The following is a 21,395-nucleotide window of genomic DNA, read 5'->3' as shown; positions in this document are numbered from 1 at the left end:
TGGCATACCCTTCCAAAGGTTTCCTGAACAAGGAATGTAAAAAGGCATCAACAGTGGGAACTTCTGCACCATGGGGCTATATAGGTAAACCTACAGGCCATGTATCAGTTGCGGAGATAAATCTTTCCCTGCACTTTGGTTCCACAGCACTAAGATTGGACATAGCTCCCATGGCTTGAACAGTGAATCAGCTGGTGTCATTTTACATCAGGTGATTGACTGCTGCGCAGCCCTGCCCCGTCAAAACAGCTTATAGAAGATGGTCTGGAACTGGCTGGATCAAGTCCCCCACCTCTGCTCTAGAGTGAAAGTTAGGACAACTATTTTTCCTGGAAGCTGGGCTGTGTAAAGAAAAAGCAGAAAGTCCCCTGCTGCTATTTAAACAGTGTGACTGGCATGCACTTCTGGTGTACGTTTAAAGAGTCTGGTTCTCAAATGGTAGCACTTTTTGAATTCCTCACTCTAGTCATTAATTTCACATTTTCACAATGACTGAACTTGGGTATCGAAGGTGAATCGCAACAGCCGGAGCTCAGAATTCTGCTTCATTAACTGGCAGGCTGGAGGGGATATGAGTAATGTCATATGCCGCTGAACTGACTGGAAGCGATGACCACGAAGAAAAGTGTGAACCCCCTTGTAGATCAGGGTTTTCAAGAGATACATTATGCAGGTGTAAAGCTGTAAGGGAAAGCATTTCAATCGTGGGAAGGAGCAGAAGCACTCAAGCAGACCCTTCCCTGCTCTCTGGCCATGGGTGGGGCATGAGGGGAAAGGGGTGCTGAGCCAGAGACCCATGTTGTAAATTATTCCAGTATCACTCCAAGAGCCGCTCAGGTTCTGCTTTGCTCCCCTGTTCTGTCAGGGTCCTTATTTATGACCAACAGACATACCAATACGCGTACCGTATGTAAATAGGAGGCCTAACTCATTCAAATGTTGGACATGGCAGAGTATCTGCCATCAGTGTAACTTAAGCACGGTATTCACACCGAATCCTGTTTCGTTTTTTAAAGAAAAAAAAGCCAGCAATGAGTGCGCAAAAGAAGTTTTAAAATCTTTATTATTAGAAATACACATTCTATTTGCCTCCCGAAAGACCAGCAAATACAGATTCATGACAAAAGTGGCTGCACCCTAGACTGTAATTTTAACAGATGGAACAGCAATGGAAAGGGCTAAGTAAGGTGCCCTGTGTGCTACGGTTGAAAGTCAGTGTCAATACCGGCAGATCAGGACCTGGGTCCCCCAAACCCCACCATTTACCCACCTGGAGTAAATTAAGGTGAAATTGTCACCTCCAAATTAGCCCCGAGGAGGGTGCCTGTGCCCAGTCTGGTGGATAAATAGTGCTTCTCCCCCCACCCCAATTCTAAAGGCAGGATGGTGCCTTTCCTAGACCCCTCAAAGACAAAGCACGTCTAGAACCATGGAGCCACTCAAAAGCCTTCTTGCACCAGAAGCAGAATTGTGATACTGGTTGGTGAGCTGGAGGAGATCCCATCAAGCCAGCTCTAGAAACAAGTGTATTTCTGCAGAAGTTCTGAATCAACAGGGTGTCCTTCCACATAAAGGGGTTTAGAATACAGACGTAAGAAAATAAATGAATCCAGGGATGGGGAAGCTATGGTCCTCCAGATGTTGGGACTCCCAATTCCCATTGGTCCCTGCCTGCATGTCCAACTCTCAGAATTAGTTGGAGTTGCAGTCCAGCAACATTTGGAACACTGTTTGGGTCTCCAAACACCACAGCTCCCATCATCCCTGGCCACTGGTCCTGCTAGCGAGGGATGATGGGAGTTGTAGTCCAACGGCAGCTGGAGACCCAAGTTCGGGAAACACTAATCTAGAGGGTCACAGGTGCCCCACCCCTGATGTGCACAGTAAGGGCATGCCAGTAGCAATTCTGAGGGAGAAGGGGGCCTCTGACTTACCTCACAGCTGGCCATCTCCACTGCAGAGAGAAGGAAAGAGAGGCAGGCCTCAATAAACCACCAGCACACCCCTTCTGGCCAGAGGAAAGGGTGCTTAAGGTTGCCACCCTGCTCAGGACTTTGGCTTGGGAGCCTCAGCAACAAGCAGTGACCAGCTAGCTTCTCTGCACTGGGACCATTCCAAAGGTTTTGATACTGGGAAAACCCATAAAAATTTTCTGCGTGGAGAAGCTCTTGCCTCTGCCTGTGGACTTAGCCAGGAAAACACTGCTCAGCTCCCAGATGGCAGGGGGTTGTGTTCCCACCAAGGGGGTCAGTTTTATTTGCAGGTAGCACAGGACACAAGGGCTACGGCTATTGGCTCAGCCTTTCAGGTTGACCCAAAGAGTCGCTGGACCTAACTGTGAGGTGGGGGATGTCACCTGGATCCATCCTTGTGGGAGGGGAGATGCATGTTGAGTATAACTGTACAAAACTGGTTTTTCAGATCAACAGGGTAAGTAAAACCGTTAGGAGAGAGCCCTAACCCTGCCTTCAAGGTAGATTAGAAGAAGAGAAAGGAACCATTCCAGGCTCCGGCCTAGTGCATTTTCCTCTTTTTGGGTCCAAGGCGTCTCTTCCGTTGCTTGTAGAGGTAGCGGAAATTCACAAATGGCCCTGGAGGAGGAAAAAAGTATGAACTCCCAAGGCCAGCAGTGCCAAGAGAGAGAGAATACTGGTACTCAAGCTCCCCAAATCATCAGTTTAACATGCTGGTAAGGTAAGGGACCCCTGACCATTAGGTCCAGTCGTGACCGACTCTGGGGTTGCGGCGCTCATCTCGCGTTATTGGCCGAGGGAGCTGGCGTACAGCTTCCAGGTCATGTGGCCAGCATGACAAAGCCGCTTCTGGCAAACCAGAGCAGCACACGGAAACGCCGTTTACCTTCCCGCTGTTATGGTACCTATTTATCTACTTGCACTTGACATGCTTTTGAACTGCTAGGTGGGCAGGAGCTCATCCCGTCACAGGGATTCGAACCGCCGACCTTCTGATCAGCAAGCCCTAGGCTCTGTGGTTTAACCCACAGCACCACCTGCTGGTAGATTGTTTTAAATTGTAATGATTGAACTATTCGACGTCTCCTGCCTTAGGTGCCTTTTGGAGAAAGGGCAGGATAGAGATTTAATGAATGAATAACGTATCTGTGAGTAGTCGCCTCTCACCATGCCCTTTTGGCCTTGCAAGGCCCCAAACTGCCCCTCCCCCTTAAACAACTGCAGCAGGGGCTGTGTGCCAGTATTTATTCATTCAGTGTGGCTCTGTTCCTGCCTTAGCAAACAAAGATTGGAGAAGGGAAGGGCAGGAAATGTCTGGACTTTGCCAGCAATTCTTTTGAAGCAGGGTGACAATTTATGACGACCCCCTAACTGCAGAGCTTTGTGCAAAACCTTACCCTGGGAGGGGAGTTCTCTTCAGAAGGATACTATGATTATTATTATGATGATTATAACTACCACCACCAAGTTATCCAAGAACAATTCTAGTCCTCATGAAGTCCACCCCAATCCCACATTTACAGTGCTCACAGACTTTAATCTGAAACTCACCTAGAAACAAGAAGACAAGGTAGAGCTGGAGAAAAACGGAGAAGGGAACGGTGATGTTCAGCGGGTAGGGCAGCATGAAGCTAAATCTCCCGGTGCTGCTGAAGACGGGAATAGCCTGAATCACGGAGACAGCTGGAAACAGAAGGAAATGGGGCTTGAGGTCAAGGCACTTTGCGGGGAAGAGCAAAGGGCTACAGTTTACATGCAGCTTCGTTCAGCCTCGTTTCCAGCAAAACAGAACGTGAACAGCAGGAGGCAGGGAGCTCAGAAAACCAAGCAAATGTACCACAATCGAGGCTGGAAGAATTGCTTCCAATCTTCAGGCACCCAGGACTAGGGCAGCGCTGGAGAAACTTGTTATCCTTCCAGATACTGATAGACTCCAACTGCCATAAGCCTCAACCAGCACAGCCAACGATCCAGGATGACGGAAGTTGGAGCCCATTCCTGGGCTGGTGGTGAAGATCAGATTTTCAGCACAGAGCTGGCGTGGGGGAACTTTTAACCTCCTAGATGTGGCTAAACTGCAACTCCCATCAGCCCCAGCAAGCAGTGCCAAGGGCCAGGGATGATGGGGTTTGTAGTTAAGTGACATCTGGAGGCCCACAGGCCCCCACCCCCCACCCCTGGCACAGGCGGCTTCTGAGCCCTGAGTGGCGTTGGATGGAAAGTTTGCTGTGCTACATAACGGGTGTCGACAAAGTCGCCTCTGTCTCTCCAGCATACCTTCTGCTAAGATCCCCAGAGGGTAGAGGGGCATCCAGATGCTGTATCGAATCCAGGTCAGGATCTTCCATTCTATATCGAGGCATGAGAGCATGTAGAACGGATACCTGGAAGGGAAGCCCTGCAAGTCAGCGGCTCATCAGGCTTAGCCACCGAATACCCCCCCCCCCAGGAGGGGAAGGAGAGAGAAGGCATGAACAATGGCAGCGAGCTGAAAAGACGTAGCACAGCCAGGGTAAGTGTAGCGGTTATTGTGTCGGACTAGCACCTGGGAGACCAGGGTTCAAATCCCTACCCAGGCACGGAAGCTCACTGTGTGTCCTTGGGCCAGTCATAGTCTCTCAGCCTAACCTACATCCCAAACTCTGAAAAAATGAAGAGGAGAACCATGTCTGCTACTCTGAGCTCCATGGAAGAAATGTGGGATATAAATGCAACAATAAAATGCTTCCTCAACCTCGTGCCCTCATTAAAATAAATAAATAAAACTTTAAGAATTTGGAGGGGACTTGTGGGGTGCACAAAAAAAATTATCGTGGCTTTTGATGCTCTGTTTTGAGCACCTGCTAAAACTGTATTTAGACAAGCCCTACCCAGAAGTGTAAAGTTGACGTGTGTTTTAATGAGTCATTGTATTTTACAATGTATACTTTTAACTGCTGATTTTCATATATTAGAATTGTAGAGTTGGAAAGGATCCCAAGGTGTCTAGCACATCTAGTCCAAACCTCTGGAATGCAGGAATAATTGTTTATATGCTTTATTTATTTATATATATATTTTAAAAATGTTATGTATCCTATATAATAATGTCCAAGTTGTCCCTGCGTCCAAGCTGTCCCGTGTGTCCCTGGGTCACTGCGCATGTGCCCCAGGGATACAGGGATTGGACAGCAGAGACTGCGCGCGCGCACTCTCCCCCCACTCTGCCTCCTCCAACCGCCGCTCCCGCCAGACACCGCCTCACTGCAGGGCACGTCAGGGAAGCGAGGGTGGAGGCCGGCGAAGGCCTCCTCACAACCCTCCCTGGCCGTGAGGAGCGGTGGTTGGAGGAGGCGGGGGGGAGAGTGCGCGCGTCCTTCCTGTCGGCGGCTGCGGGAGAGGAACGGAGAAGGAGAAAGCAGCGCTTTCTCCTCCTCCGTTCCTGTCCCCCTGCCGCCGACAGCAAGGACAGGTCCCAGGGTTCGGAGAAGCGCAAGCGCTTCTCCGAACCCCAGGATTCTAGTGCCCGTTATTGAACGGGCTGAAATACACTAGTACTTTATATTTACTTAAGAGGTTTTTATAGTTAAAGCGGTATAGACAAATTTGGTCAAATTAACTAAATTTACTAATTAACCCGTCTCGAGCCAAGTCTATCACCTCAATTTGCGGATCTTGCACTTCTGCAAGCACCACGCAATGTCTGCTTGCAAGGAGCCATTCCTTGGGTGTAGAGATTTTCACCCGTTCCATAGATTTTCACGGCTTCTATTCTTTTTTTCGTTTTTGCAATTCCTTGTGTGTGGCAGCACCTGTGCTTTGGAACTCCCTGCCTATTGACAGTAGGCAGGCTCCTTCGCAGTACTCTTTTGGATGCCTGCTGCAAACTTTTACGATTCAGCAGGCCTACCTGGACACGTGATTAAGTTATAAGGTTCTTAAATTTTGTTTTTAGGAGTCTCCTTAGGCTTTTTAATTTTGGGGGTATGTTTTTATTTTATTTGTATTTTTGTTACCAAGGGCTCCTTTGAGAGGAAAGGGGGGATGTAAATTTAACCAATAATTTTTTTTAAATGAAAACAATTTGGGGCGTCAGATACAGCCCACGGGCCCTGGGTTAGCCACCCTGGGTCTACAACTGGCTGGTCTCCTGGGTTTCAGATGGCAGCATTTGCCAGCCTTACCTGGAGATGCCAAGGATTGAACCTGGAACCTTCTGCATGCAAAGCAGATGCTTTACCACTGAGCTACAGCCCTTCCCTCCATGCAGGGAGTGGAGGGAAGCAAATGAGGGGTGAAGCTGAGCAGGCCCAAAGCACAGACAGAGGCTTCCTTTCAGCTGAGATCTAAATGAAAGGGTTAAGCCTGAGCTTCTCAGCTGTGTTCTGTGTTGGGGTAGGATTTGAATATGGAAGGGAGAGGTGGTGCCGGGGTGTGTGTCATAGAGGAAGCCACAGAAGGGCAGGGTGCTCTTGTGCTTGGGTCCTGCTCACGGGCTTCCCAAAGGCATCTGGTTAGCCACTGCGAGAAGTTGAACAGGATGCTGGACTGGATGGGCCATTGCCTAGCTGGACAAAGAAGCCTCGGAAATGTTTTGCGCTGAGATTCCCGGATACCTGAAGATCTCCACCATGCTCCAAATATAGAAGATGAAGAAAACGACAGCTTTGCTCTGCATTTCTTCCACACCTCCAAGGACAAGGAACAACACAAAGTTTCTCCCAAAGACCTGGGGCAGGAAGAGGGGAGAGAAAGATGTAGAAGCATTTGGAACAGAGAAATGGCACACATGTAGCAAACTCTTGTGTCTGCATCTCTCTAAGCCAGAGGGCAGGAGGGAGCCAGTACTGTATTCACCATGCCTCCAAATCATGAGAGCAACTGACCTCCATGTGCTTAAGCTCCTCTTCCCGTGAAAAGGAGAACAGAAATTAATTTGTGAATGGCTCCGCCAGACTGCCAATTAAGGCTCCTCACATGAACACAGGCCCAAGACTGGAGACAGGCAGGATCAAACCAGGGTGGTGTAGTGGTCAGAGTGCCAGGCTAGGCTAGGCCCTAGGAGACCAGGGTTCTAATCGCTACTGAGCCATGAAGCTCACAGGGCAACCCTGGGCCAGTCACTCTTCTCAGTTGGACCTACCTCGCAGGGTTGCTGTGGGGATAAAACTGGGGAGGACCACATAGGCTACCTTGAGCTCCCCAGGGAAATGACGAGGCTCCGTGTGGTGTAGTGGTTAGAGTGCTGGACTAGGACCTGGGAGACAGGGTTCAAATCCCACTTGGTCATGAAGCCCTCTGGGTGACCTTGGCACAGTCAGTTCCTCTCTAGGAGAGAGAGAAGCTCTGCCACAGCCTCCCCTTTCTGCCAGCACTCCAGCAGAGAAAGAGAGAGAGATAAAGAGCATTTGACCTAGGTGGGAGCCAGGAGGCCCTGGCCAATTTTGGAATATGGCTCCTGGAGTCACCAGAGAGGGGTTGCTGGATCTCTAAGTGCAATTACCTGGAGGACGACAGGCATGAAAGGAGCCCGGACCAGACCAATCAGTGTGTTCACAATCTCAATGACAGCCAGCGTCTGGCAGAAGTACATCATGTCTGCCATCGTGTGGAAAGTATCAAAGAAAGAGTCTGCAAGAAAGAGGCAGGCAAGAAGGTTACTCTTTGGAACTCCTAAAAAAGAGAGAGAGAGAGAGAGAGATGCACTTTGGAAATTGAAAAAAATGACAGGATCCAAAGAACAGGGCAACTTTGCAAGGGGAACTCTGGAGTCTGGCTTCTCAGAGAACAGTTTCTTCAGCCACTCGGTATTTTCAAGTATGTTGGCTGGAGGCCTCTGCATAACAAACAACTAGCATGTGTGACAACAACAACAACAACAACAACATTTGTGGCTGTCTTCTATTGAGGCAAACCACTGAGTCCCATCTTGTCTATTCCAAACAGCAGCATCCCCTCCAGGCCCTCCTTTCCAACCCCTTCCGTTCAAGATAAGAGTTGTAGCGGTCCAGAGTTTGGGGGGTGCATCAAAGATCTATTACTATTTTTGCAGTGCCCTTGAGTTGCCCAATCAGCATGAAAGGGAAACTATGTAAACACCGAGAAGCCTTCTAATTGCAGCCAATCAGAGTGAAAGGAAGTGAGTCAGCTACTGAGGATTGGCTCCTAGGGTCACCCTGGAGAAAGTGCGTGGGAAGATCCACAAGGAGTTGTTCTTCTGTATGCTTTAAAGCAAGAGTTTTAAGAATGCTGCAAGCGACTTCCGCTTCAAAAGAACAACGTGCAAGCTCCATACAATGGAATTTCAAGTCAGCACCACTTAAGTCACTCTGAAAGACGACACTGGAGCACTCCAAATCATCTGCCCATGTGTGTGCACAGAAAACAGCAGATCTTACACACAATTACAGATTACAATGCATCCCCATTTTTTATTATTATTGCATAACTGCAAGATTATTGTATAATCTTAGAAGGGGGCGTGGCTGTATCTATGGTGAAACAGCCTTGCATGTGCCGCTCTACTGCTGCTCAAGGACCTTCTAAACGAGAGCAGCCAGGGATTGAACTTGGCAGCAGAGCGCCAGCCGGCAGGGACAAGAGGGCAAAGAGGGTCACTTGCCTTTCCCCAGCATGAAGAGTCGAACTGTCATGTTCACGAAGATCCATGAGAAGCCCAGGAACTGGACAAGGTTGTACATGAAGAGGTAGCCTCTCTTCAGGTGCCGGAAAGCTGCAAGGCATTGCAGAAGAACAGGGCTAAATGGCAGAAATCAGTGGAATGCAAGATCTTGTCTTTGGTCGGAGGCACAACAACAAAGGCACATAAAACTACATAACTCACAGCACATCAACCATGTTGCTTAAAAATATCAAACCGAATTCTTACAGTTCACACCAAAAAACCTTTCCACATATTACAGTGAGATCTCGATGGGTTATAAACACAATCTTCTTGACACATATAATCCAAAAATGGTTACCACACATTAGAGAAAAGATGGGGGTTAGAATTCCCTTCGTCACACGAATCTGGCATGCCAGCTTTTCAGCCAGGGCCATTGTCCATGCTCTGGAGCACCATGCTTCAATATTCAAGTCCAAGGCAGTGCACCATCATCACATGAATATTTTCCTATGCGCTGCCGCAAGGAGGAACATTAAAAGTTCTTTATGAGCAACTGGGGGAGCAGACATGTCCTTTATTCCAAGTAAAGCAAGTTGAGGGGAAGGTTGCAGCTCCAGTTTCTATATTAAACTCAACTCTTTGAATACCAAAACTCAAAATGGGTAAACAGATTTGCAAAACCACCACATATGTCTGTAGGATCCAGTCTCTCCATATCCCCTCCAACAGGTTGATGTTGCCCCTGGTATCATGTGGGATATTCACAAGGGGGAAAGATGCCACCTGTGTAAGAGTTTCAAAGAAGATTCCCTTAATTGGGCCAAAACTGTTTTAAAATGTGTTTTCTCTGCAAAACATGTTTCATTACTTGAAGGTCCATTTCCCAGGGGATTTTTGTGGCCATAAGATGGCCGAATTCTACCTCCATTTGTGTATAGTTGATACTACACCCTTTGATGTAGCAGAAACACTGGCCATAAGTTTATAGAATCACAGAATTGTAGAGTTGGAAGGGACCACGAGATCTTAGCCAAAATCTGTTCTTTATGTAGGGAGAAACCATTTACACAAAAATCCCTAAGTCTATATAGACCTGCTTGCTCCCGGTCTTCCCAGTCCATCATATCTCCAGCTTCACAAAATATGGGGTGGTATCTAAATGGGGAGATGGGGGAGCGGTAAAGAAATCTTGCAGGCGCAAAAAGGTTTGCCAGACAAAAGAGACTGGCTACTTACAGTCTTTGGGGATGCGGTTCTCTATGGTGATTTTGTTAACCCTTTCTTCCTCCTAAAAAAAAAGAGCAAGGTGGGTTTTTAGCAAGTATTAGTGCCATTGGGGACCCAGGTGGCGCTGTGGGTTAAACCACTGAGCCTAGGGCTTGCTGATCAGAAGGTCAGCGGTTCGAATCCCTGTGACGGGGTGAGCTCCCGTTGCTCGGTCCCAGCTCCTGCCAACCTAGCAGTTCGAAAGCACGTCAAAATGCAAGTAGATAAATAGGAACCGCTACAGCGGGAAGGTAAACGGCGTTTCCGTGTGCTGCTCTGGTTCTCCAGAAGTGGCTTTGTCATGCTGGCCACATGACCTGGAAGCTATACGCCAGCTCCCTCGGCCAATAATACGAGATGAGCGTGCAACCCCAGAGTCGGTCACAACTGGACCTAATAGTCAGGGGTCCTTTTAGTGCCATTGGGAAGCCGCCTGCTGACTTTTGGGACAGACCTTTTCCAAAAAACAAAACAGAAAAACCAACTCGACAACATCCAACATGAGCTGATGTTGAGCCAGTGCGTTCTTGGGCGATGGTATCTGTTGGACAATTCAGACGGCCTCCAGTTTCAGCTCTTTTCCCCCCTCCAGCCCCCAACTTGCCTGGGGCATTCTCTTTCATTTTTGCTTCCTTTTTAAAATTGCCTCTCCTCCTCCTTTTCAAAAGTCCCTGCTAAGTATTGCCTTCCATTTGCAGTTACCGTACTACTTAACCACCTCGCAATCCTGTCTGCCTTCAACGAAATCTATCTTTGCAAAAAAATAACGCTACTTAGCATTTAAATAGCACAGTTCAAAGTGCTTCTGTACACTCACTGTAATGTTTAGACAATTTATTCTACCACTTGATTACAATGGCCTCTTAGGCAGAGTACATTAAACTCAATCCAATGAAAATAAAAATGACTTCGAACTATTATATCAGAATTAATCAGTTAAAATGCTTGCTGGAATTTTTTTTTAATAAAAAGGTTTTCAGTAGGCAGAAGCTCAACAGGGAGGGAGCTTGTCTGACCTCTGCTGGAAGGGAGTTCCATAGAACTAGCCCCACAATATTGGATGCACAGCTCCTGGTGGACATTCTAGCCATGGGGTACCAACAATTATTATATTATTTATTCTACTGTATTTATATACCACCCTTTATCAAAAGATTTCAAGGCATCGTACAACATTAAAAACACATTACAGAACATCAGTGATTAAAAACATAATTAAAACAGAGTAAAAAGCATACTGACATACAGCCTAATAATAAAACAATCATTCCACTCCCCCATACTTTTACCTGCCATAGAATATTTAACAGCCATAGGCCTGGTTAATGAGGAATATTTTTGCCTGGAACCTAAAGACATGTAATGATGGCGCCAGGGGAGCCTCTCTGGGGACAGCATTCCACCATCAGGGAGCCACTACAGAAAAGGCCCCGTTCTCTTGTTGCTACATTTCTGGGATGGGGGAAATAGAGAAGGGCCTCAGATGACAAGTGCAGGGTCCGGGCCAGTTTGTATAGGGAGAGGAAATCCTTAAGGTCTTGAGGTCCTGAGCCATGTAAGGCTTCATAGGTCGACACCAGCCCTTTGAATTGGGCCTGGAAACTAACAGTGACTCCCCCAAAGACTTCAGTAGTTGGACAGAGATGTATGGACCCAAATTGTGGCAGGCCTTGTAAATATATAGTAGAGCCTTGAACCTGGCCTAGGAGAGCATAGGCAGCCAGTGCAAGCGTTTGAACACTGGAGTTATGGGCTGGCAATACAGTGGTACCTTGGTTCTCAAACGCCTTGGTTCTCAAACACCGAAAACCCGGAAGTAAGTGTTCCAGTTTTCAAACATTTTTCAGAAGCCGAACGTCCAATGCGGTTGTCGGCTATTGTTTCTGGGGCACCTGCACCAATCAGAAGCTGCAACTTTGTTTTCAAACATTTCAAATGGACTTCCGGAAAGGATCAAGCTTGGCGCTTTTGTTTTTGCTATTTATTTTGTGTTTTTGTTTTTGAGGCTTTTTCCGGTAAATTTGTTTTTGTGACTGTGTGGAACCCAGTTCAGCTACTGATTGATTGTGTGACTGCAGAAATGGATAAAAGCCCCCCATCCAAACAATGACTATGACCAATGACCAAACAATGCAGTTAAGCAATTATTATTTTTTAAATATTTATCATCTACAATACTGTCTTATTTATTTTATAGTACAATACATTTGATTATTGCTTTCATTTTATGGATCAATGGTCTCGTTAAATAGTAAAATTCATGTTAAATTTCTGTTTTGGGGGGTTGTAAGTCTGGAAAGGATTAATTCGTTTTGCATTACTTTCTATGGGAAAGCACGCCTTGGTTTTGGAACGCTTTGGTTTTGGAACAGACTTCCGGAACAGATTAAGTTTGAGAACCAAGGTACCACTGTAGTCTGTTTCCATCATCAGCCAAGCAGACACACCCACATGTCCTCATGGAGCAGGGATGGTACAGAGCACATTGTGGGTCAATGGCTAGGCCTTACTTTGGCTTTCAGCTCCATCTCAGCATCCGACTCATCCAACCAACGATCAAAATCCGGAGCGAGGAACAGCGGCCGCTTCTCCTGCTTGGTCAGCCGTTCCCACCACTGGCTCGCCTTCTTCGTTACGGTGATGTTCAGCTGCCTCTGTGTCATTTTATAGGCTGGCTGAAAGAAGACAACCACAGAGGAGGAAAAAAGCTTGTTTTAAGCAGTGGGTTGGAAATAACTTCAACAAAAATCACACACACACACACACACACACACAGAGTTGTGGATAACATGCAGTGCTACTCAACACAGGCTATCCTGGCCTTGCAAAAGCATCCACACCAAACTACTATTTCGCAACTTTTAAAACAATGTTCAGATTTGTGAACCAAGCCGTTACTGCACAGGTGAGGAACCTCCACCTGCAGGCCAGCCTTGGCCCAACAGGATTCTTTTCACCTGACATCATGATGCAGGTAAGGACAAAACTTCAAAGGTACAATCAAGACCTGGAGGGCACTGATGGGTGCTGGGTGCAGTGGCGGATCATATACCCACGCTGTCTAGGGCGGGCGCACTCCCGAGGGGGGCGTGGCATGGAGGGTGCCCTCCCAGGCGTGAGATAGCCGCTTGGGTGCTCGGAGAGGCGTGCGTGCCCTGCAGTCAGGGGCGGAGCGAGCCGCCCATGGCGGACATTTGGCGTGCCGCCCGCCCACCCGTGACTCCCAAGTCTCCCCCAAGCTATCAAAACGAAGGGGGAATGCCACCGACAAAGTAGCACAGCTCCCCCCCTTACCCCGACGGCTCGGGGAAGGCTTGGGAGTCACCGGCAGATGGCGCACCAAATGTCACCCCCCACCCCCCCGCAGTGAGGACACCCAAGGCGATCTGCCCCCACCACACCCCTTCCTACGCCCCTGGGTGTGTGTGCACCTCACTCCTGGAGGAGAAAGCGGTTTCCATTGCTGAAATGGAGGGTGCTCGAATATCCATTTTAGCAGCGGTTTAAAGAGACCCTGAGCCTCCAAACGACCCCACCGATGACTGTTGCAGGTAGCATGTTCAGTGAATATTTTGCCATTCAGTGGCAAAAAATTACCAAGGGCACTGCCACCTTGAATGAACTTTCAGAGGGGTGTGGCCCTGCTCCTAGACGTAAGGGGTAATAAACTAATGCCATTGCTGTAAGACACATTTTGACATGAGTAACGACTTTGCAAAATACCCACAAATTTCATGACTACCGTGCACTCCTTGTTTGTTGATTTGGCACCGAATGTACCATGTTTCACACCAGAAGCAGCAAAGCTCTCTTCCTCTTAGGCCATCAGGATAGGTGCCTGTCAGTCTGACAGCCAAAACCATTCTTTATCAGACTATGATGGTTACAACTGAACAAGGCTACACAGTCAAGAATTGTGGAGTTGTTTCTGTGCAGAATTCTGTAGCACGTTGACTTCTGTAATTTGGTGCTGTCCAGGGTTAGTCAAAACAAACCCATTTCTATGGGTCTACTTTGAGCATGACTAACTTCAGATTTCTCCCACTGTCTTTCATAACTTGTTTGGGTCACTTTGTACAACCAGTTCTGTGTACTGACGGCCCCTATCTGTGTGCTTGACTTGGGGCGAATTTCTTCCTTGCCGCGGGTGGCTGTGCATAACCGATGTTCCCTTGATGCTTGTCCAAACACTTAACCATGTCCTTGATTAGAATGCGTATTTCACCACCCTTTTGATGCCCACAGAAGGAGAAAGCGGTACGTCCTGCTCCACACAAGGACCTTGTTGTTACTTAGGATTAATTTCACTGCATCTTGATTTCTGAAATGCAAAGCCTGAAGTTTACGGGCGCGGCAAGAGATCTTTTACTTGTCAGGGTTTGGAACTCTATAGTTGTGACTGAGCTTTTGGCATAGAATTCACAATTGCTCCAGCTTCTAAGGGGGCTTTGACACTTCTGTTCCCTTGCAGGCAGGAGGATTACAGAAATTAAGATCCAGGCAGGCAGCTTCCCCCCTCCAAGTGGTTTGGTGAGCACTGCAGGAAACTTGAGCCAGGTATCTGACACTTAAGTGGCTCCAAGGAACTCTCTAAGGTAAGCAGAAGCAGATAGCTCTAGGGGGCTGGCACGTAGGCAGAGCAGATTCTTGCCCATGGCAGGAAGCATTAGCCAACTTTATTGGCTAATGCCACAACCTATGCACAGGATTCTGGCTTATCACACAAACAGGGCTGACTGGAATTTCACAGTTGTGAAAACCACTGAGCAATCCCACATGCTGATCTTATCTACATAGCTGCATGGCCACACCATCATTATCTGAAACAGCAAACTCAAGATGGGAATCACTGAGAATCAAGAGAGGTATAAGCACTGCTTGTTTTTGGGGTTTTTTTTAAGTTAAAAAATGAGGTGTCAGTACTCATATGCTGATAAATGTGCTGTGGGTCCGGCACAAAATGCCTATGATGAGCAGCAAAAAGAAGAAGTGAGAGCCTCTGTCGTGTAATGGTTACAGAGCAGGACTAGGACCTGGGAGACCAGGGTTCAAATCCCTGCTCAGTCACTGTCTCTCTGCCTAATCTGCCTCGCAGGGTTGTTGTGAGGATAAAATAGAGAGCAGGAGAAGTCTGAGCTCCTTGGGAAAAAAGGTGGGGTGTAAATGTAAGGGGGGGAAATAAATAAAATTAATATTCTGTACCAGTGAGTACCGTCACAGAAGAAGTACTGGGTATAAGCATGCTCAGGGGAACTCTGAAGGTTGCAGAGATATACACAGAAAACCACCCACAAGAGACAAAAATCCAAAGCACATTCCCCCTGTTGGTCAGAGCACTGGCCTTGTAATTCAGCTGCAGGAAACACCAGGAGCCATTACCTGCGAGTCCACTGGTGCCAGGAACTCAATTTGAAATTCATACACGTTGTCTCCCTTGGCTCCGTGGCCATGAGCTAGGAAGAAAAACAAGCAGAAGTAAGAAATCTACTTGGGAATTGCAGTTGTACAACTCTGCAACTGAATGACAGCTCTGTCTCTCAGAAGGCTTTCCAGGTTAATTGTCCTTCCCTCCTTCCTTCCTTTTTTTATATAAAAAAAGCACACCCAGCACAGAAGCAAGGTTAGAAATCGGAAAAGATAAATCAGAAAACCAGGACTTGGCTCTCCGCAGGGCATAGTGGCCACATATCAAGTCTGGTGTCAAGGAACTGCTAAAATGGACAAGAGTTCACTTCTGTCCTCATCTTGACTAGCGCCTTCATTGACATCTTTTCAGCACCAGGTAAAGGCTGCCCAAGCTTCTTGTGTTTGTTATGGGGGTCATTTTTGTTTTGTTTTAATTGTCTAATATAGTTATGTTTATGTTTTTAAATGTGTTGTTAAGTCGCTTGGAGACCTTTGGGTAGCAAGCAACTAACAAGTCTAATAAATATTAACAACAACAAAATAATGAGAATGATAATAATGATAATAATAATAATAATAATGCATTTTAATGTGGTAAGTGTGCCCCCCCCAACAGGCCACATTCTGGAAGCTGCAGTTAGTTCTGAGAATGTGTAGGAGGCCCCTATTTCCCTCACAGAGCGATAATTCCCAGAATGGTTTAACAATCAATTCCTCTTCACAGGGAATTCTGGAATTGTAGTTCTGTGAGGGGAACGAGGGGATCTCTACACAACTCTCAGCACCCTTAACAAACTACAGCTCCCAGGATTCTTGGGGAGAAGCCATTAAAGTGGTATCATAGTACTTTAAATGTATGGTATGGAAGTGACCACACACACACACACACCCCTCTATGTATAATGAGTTAATCTCATTCAAAGACAGGATTTGGGTTGGGGTGTTTTTTGGAGGGGGGCGCTTTTAAGTAATGCAATGCATTGTTATCACAAGTCTTTAGACATAAGGCAGATCCATGATGAGGACTCAGAAGATCAAAATAAAAAAACATTTGCTTTGTATCTACTTATCTTTCAAATTTGAATGTCAGTTCCTTATGCAACAGCAACAGTACACAAGATGTTTTGAAAGAGAGAGGACATTATTAGCAGGGCGTACAGTCAACTCAAGAGATCAGGGAAACAATTTCACTGCTATATTCAAATAGGTTGAATTTTGTTTGAAATTATGGCACAGGAGGGGGAAGATGGGATGTAAGCCTCCAAAGTCATGTACAGTAGCGGCTTTTATGTCAAGAGCTCAGTTGTTTTAGGCCTCGTGACCAAAAAAATAACGCTTTTAAAATGCAAACACAGCTTCTCCTTCCCCACCCCAGAAAGCAAAAGTTTAACAAAAGTCAGGAGGAAATAGTGATTTTAAAAAAGGAAATTACATATTATTTATCTATTCTAAATTGCCACCTACTGCGTAAAATCTTGCCACAGCAAGATCCCAAAGCTATTTTCTTCCAGAAAAAATAATGAAGACGCAACAAAACTGACCTACCTTTGAAATGGAGAACATTGTCTGTAATTGTGATGTCAGGATCCTGCAGAAAAAGAGGCAAAAGAAAAAGAGCCGCATTGGAACTGAAAAAGGTTTTCATTAGCCCATTTGCTTGTATTTAAATTACCTGAGGTGCCTGCAACAACCTTTTGTATCTTATTGTACCCCCCCCCCTTTGTAGCTCTTGCCTGTGAAGCGGTTTCATAAATCTACAAATATATTTTAAAAAGCCATTCACAGAATTGTTGTAGGAGAGAGGGTGTCATTAGTTTGTGGTGGTTTCGTTCCTGCTTTTATCATGTATTTTGTGCTTTTATTTTGTATTTGCAGATGAAGGGTGGTATTACTATTATTATTATTACTATTATTAACAGGAGAAGCGGACTATCAGAGACAGGGATGTGGAGAGGACGGCAGAACTTGCATAATGGTATTTTTATCATTCTTTTATCTCAGCAGATTCTAAGCTGTTGTTCATCACAGCTTGGAGTGGGAAAGTACATACTTTTATTCAAATCCCCACTCAGCCATGAAGCTTGTGGGGTGACTTTGGGCCAGTTACGGTACTTGCTCTCAGAGCACCCTACCTCACAGGGTTGTCGTGAGGATAAAACACAAAGGAAGGAGAACAATGTACACCAGCCTGAGTTCCTTGGCGGAAATTATAAAATTTACATATAAATGTAATAATTATAATAATAAAACTTTTTTTAAAAAAACCATGGTCAAGGGCTTAGGGGAAAAGCATTGAGGGCCTGCAGAAGCTTAATGTGAGAAAGCTGCAATGTGCTGTGTGTGTGAGTGGGTGGGTGGGAATGAAGTATAGCTTCTGTGGTCTAAAAACCACAGAGCCTAGGGCTTGCCGATCAGAAGGTTGGCGGTTCGAATCCCCACGACAGGGTGAGCTCCCGTTGCTTGGTCCCAGCTCCTGCCAACCTAGCAGTTCGAAAGCACGTCAAAATGCAAGTAGATAAATAGGAACCACTACAGCGGAAAGGTAAACAGCGTTTCCGTGTGCTGCTCTGGTTCGCCAGAAGCGGCTTTGTCATGCTGGCCACATGACCCGGAAGCTGTACGCCGGCTCCCTCGGCCAATAAAGCGAGATGAGTGCCCAACCCCAGAGTCGTCCGCGACTGGACCTAACTTTCTTCTCCCCTATTCCACAAAAAGGAGCCGCAGGAAAGCCGCAAGGAGGGTGAAAAGGACATAATCATGTCGCCAACCCCCCAAACCTCACTATCTCCACAATGAGGACCCCAGCTAGAGCAGCATCTGCCTGAGCTGGCCTAACATAATGTGTATTTTATGTGTATTTTAACGAACTGAAAAGTGTGCAAGAATTATGAGTCATGGGGGCGTGGAAAGTGTGTGTATGAATCTATGCTTAGCATACGTTTTTCATTAACGTTGTTAACATTGATTTATAGATTATAAATGGCGTATTGAATTATGGATCATATGATAGAGTTTTTGCTGTGATGTTTAGCTTTATTTTTAGCTGCTGTTTCGTTAAGAGTGTTTTACAGATTGTAACTGTTTTATTGATTTATTTGTTTTATATTATTTGTGCTGTATTTGGGGTGTTATTTTTATTTTATGTTATTTTTTTTGTCAGCCGCTTTGAGATTCATTTGAATGATTTTACAAACATAAATTAACTGCAACACCAAATACGTATTCATAAAATGAGATTTCTCTGAATGGAAAGCGGCATCGAAATGCAATAAATCAAATCAAATCAAATCAAACGTTTTTAGCAATACCTTTATAGCACCGGAGGCCTGTGCAGGATTTACATGGCAACTTTCCTGCAGGAGAAGGGTTGTAAAAGGGAAATGTGTGCCAAGGTGTTCAGAATCCTGAGAACTGTAGTCTTTACTTTCTTGCAGAACTACAGCTCCCAGCACCCTGGGGGGGGGGCACGACTACAATTCCCAGGATTATCTACAGGGGAGAGGAATGTGTGTTAACTGTATGCTGTGTCAAATGTAGGCGTGCTAAATGTAGGTGGTATGCACACATGCGCACAGGGAACCAGATCGAAGAGATAAGAACCTCCTTTCTCCCTTCACCTTTGCACACCCACCTGCCCCTGTTGATCCAGCCTGCCAAAACCGGCACCCACACCATGTTACTAAAGAACGACGATTGCATTACTAACGTGCACGGCCCTGAAGCCTCCTCTGCAAACAGCCTGGAGCCTGCGCAATGTTGTGATGGATGCCCAATAAAACACCCCAAAAACGCTCCTCGGCCAAGTGGGGAACGGTGGCGATCAAGGAGCACGAATGCCATGGAAGCACCTGCGGGCGTGCCTGTCGCTCTAAGGATTGGGGGGGGAGGAAAGGGGGGCCCAGGGAAGCGGGGTATCTATAGGGCACCCGGGAGGGTGGGGAGAAGAGAGGCTGCCCCAGAATCCCTTGGGCAGGAGGGGGGGGAGGCCGCAGGAGAGACTGCGTGTTGATGGGGGAGGATCGACACCTACCTGACGCCCCCGCCCCCCCTCGGCTCCGCAGCCCACCGGGCCAGGCGCTCACCTGGACGTCGCTGAGCTCCACGCGCAGGTAGAGCTGGTGGTGCCGCTGCGCCCAGTGCACCTGCGGGGTCAGGCTGGCGTCGGCGCTCGGCATCCTCTTCCTCGCGTCTTGTGCGGGAAGCGCCGGGCGGAGAAGGCAGCGAAGCAAACGAAGGGGCGGCGCCAAAGGTGCCCGCGCGGATCGGGAGCGCGCGGCCACGTGCGCGCGAGCCCGCCCCACCCCCACTCCCACCCCGCTTCTCGGCACGCGCGCGAGCCTAACAGACTCCGCCTCGAGCAGCAGCTCTCCCCCTTTTTTATTTTGGAAAGGAAACTAGGCCCGCCCCGCGCATGCAACGGACGCGACTCCCCGCAAGGAGAAAGCTAGCAAACCTGGCTCTGGGGAAGAATGAAAACAGCAGGGTTAGGATGCACAGTTTACGGGGAGGCCTTGGTGGTTTCACCGCCCCCCTCCCATGTCAAAGGAGCCCAAGTTCTGTATGCTAGCTTTCTCCTTGCAGAGAGTTGAGGGTTTACTAAGTCGTAATCCATTTCGCTGCTCGATTAGGGTTCTTGCCGTTGCGTGTGTAAAATTATCCTCTCCTGGAAGATAGAAGCTGGACCTCGACCATCCGGAGTCTTATAAAACGGGCGCATACACTGCATTGGATCTGCCTAAACTGGCTTTTTATGATAATAAAAAATAATGAAATTCAATTTAAAAACGATGCTGTATGAGAGCTTCACTTGCAGTCTTATAAATTACTGTGTTAACATGAATGGAAGGCACAAATATTGCAGCTGTTGTATAAGGGATTACTATCATGTTGGGAACGTAAATGAAATCATTAAGATTTTGGAATGCAGGAACAAAGTAAATCATCAAACCATCAATTCTAGCATGGGGGGGGGGCGGACCTAAATTTTATAATTTGGTATTTGAATGATTTGTATTAGGAATTGTATTATAATTTGGCATTATAATGAGGCTATTATTGTAATTGAAAACTAATAAAAATTATTACCGGTATACAGTATTTTCAAAAAAATTAAAATTCAGGATTAGGAACAGTTAAAACATATTACATTCACAAGAATGATGTGGTTCCTGAAAGAATGAAACACCATTCAAAAGAAATATTCCAAAACGTTTCATATGTGTGGCGGATAGAAGAGCCTTTTACCAACTGCTGCTGGTTCAACAGCAATGGCCATTCCTGGACCGAGAAACCCTTCCCACAGTAGTTCATGCTTTGGCTACTTCAAGACTGGATTACTGCAATGCACACTATGTGGGGCTTCCCTTGCATTTGATCTGGAAACTGCAATTCGCACAGAATGCTGCAGCACGATTGTTGACAGGAGAGAGGCCTTGCCAGCATAGAAAACCTATGCTCAGAGTCCTGCACTGGTCGCTGATTTGCTACTGGGCCAAGTTCAAGGTATTACTCTTACTGGTGGCACATAATACCTTTTCTGCACTTGAAAGAGCTCCATCTCTTTATGTGGCAGCATCTACAAGTTGGAACTCTCTGCCTCTTGACATCAGGCAGGCCCCTTTGATGTACTTTTTCTCTGCACCTGCTACATTTTTGTTTAGGCAAGCCTGTCTGGAAGTTTAGTTGGTTATTTTAATTTATCAAAAGCCTCAAATCATTTCCGAGCACAATTCAAAGGGTTGGTGTTGACCTTTAAAGCCCTAAACGGCCTTAGCCCTGTATACCTGCAAGAGCATCCTCCACCCCCATTGTGGTTCCCTTACTGTGAGACACGAAGCTACAGGGAACCAGGCAGAGGGCCTTCTTCGTGGTGGCTCCTGCCCTGTGGAACGCACTCCCATCAGATGTAACACGTATAAACAACTATTTGACTTTTAGAAGACATCTGAAGGCCCTGTTGATGGTTGATGTTTTACTGTGTGTTTTAATATTTTCGTTGGAAGCTGTCCAGAGTGGCTGGGGCAACCCAGTCTGATGGGTGGCATATAAAACAATTCCTTATGGATAATTTTATTTCTTTTTTGTAAACGGCTTTGAGGTGATCAGCTCAGCTCAGAAGAATCTTCTCTTTGCATCAGCCACTA

General features: G+C 46.8%; 1 protein-coding gene across 1 annotated transcript; it reads right to left on the bottom strand.

Moving 5' to 3' along the window:
* Positions 1-1,045: 1,045 nt before the first annotated feature.
* Positions 1,046-19,597, bottom strand: HACD3 (3-hydroxyacyl-CoA dehydratase 3). The gene is made up of 11 exons (XM_035130675.3): positions 19,335-19,597; positions 16,798-16,840; positions 15,226-15,299; positions 12,357-12,521; positions 9,817-9,868; positions 8,575-8,685; positions 7,456-7,583; positions 6,569-6,681; positions 4,251-4,357; positions 3,525-3,656; positions 1,046-2,591 (listed from the first exon to the last, which is right to left on the bottom strand). Exons 1-11 carry the CDS (start codon positions 19,425-19,427, stop codon positions 2,515-2,517), a joined length of 1,095 nt encoding a protein of 364 aa, XP_034986566.1. The 5' UTR covers positions 19,428-19,597; the 3' UTR covers positions 1,046-2,514.
* Between the last annotated feature and the right edge of the window lie 1,798 nt (positions 19,598-21,395).

This window comes from Zootoca vivipara, chromosome 13, assembly GCF_965207765.1.
Source record: "Zootoca vivipara chromosome 13, rZooViv2.hap1.1, whole genome shotgun sequence".
Classification (NCBI taxonomy): Eukaryota; Metazoa; Chordata; class Lepidosauria; order Squamata; family Lacertidae; genus Zootoca; species Zootoca vivipara.
Note: the sequence above shows the minus strand (reverse complement) of the source record. Positions and strands in the feature narration are given on the sequence as shown.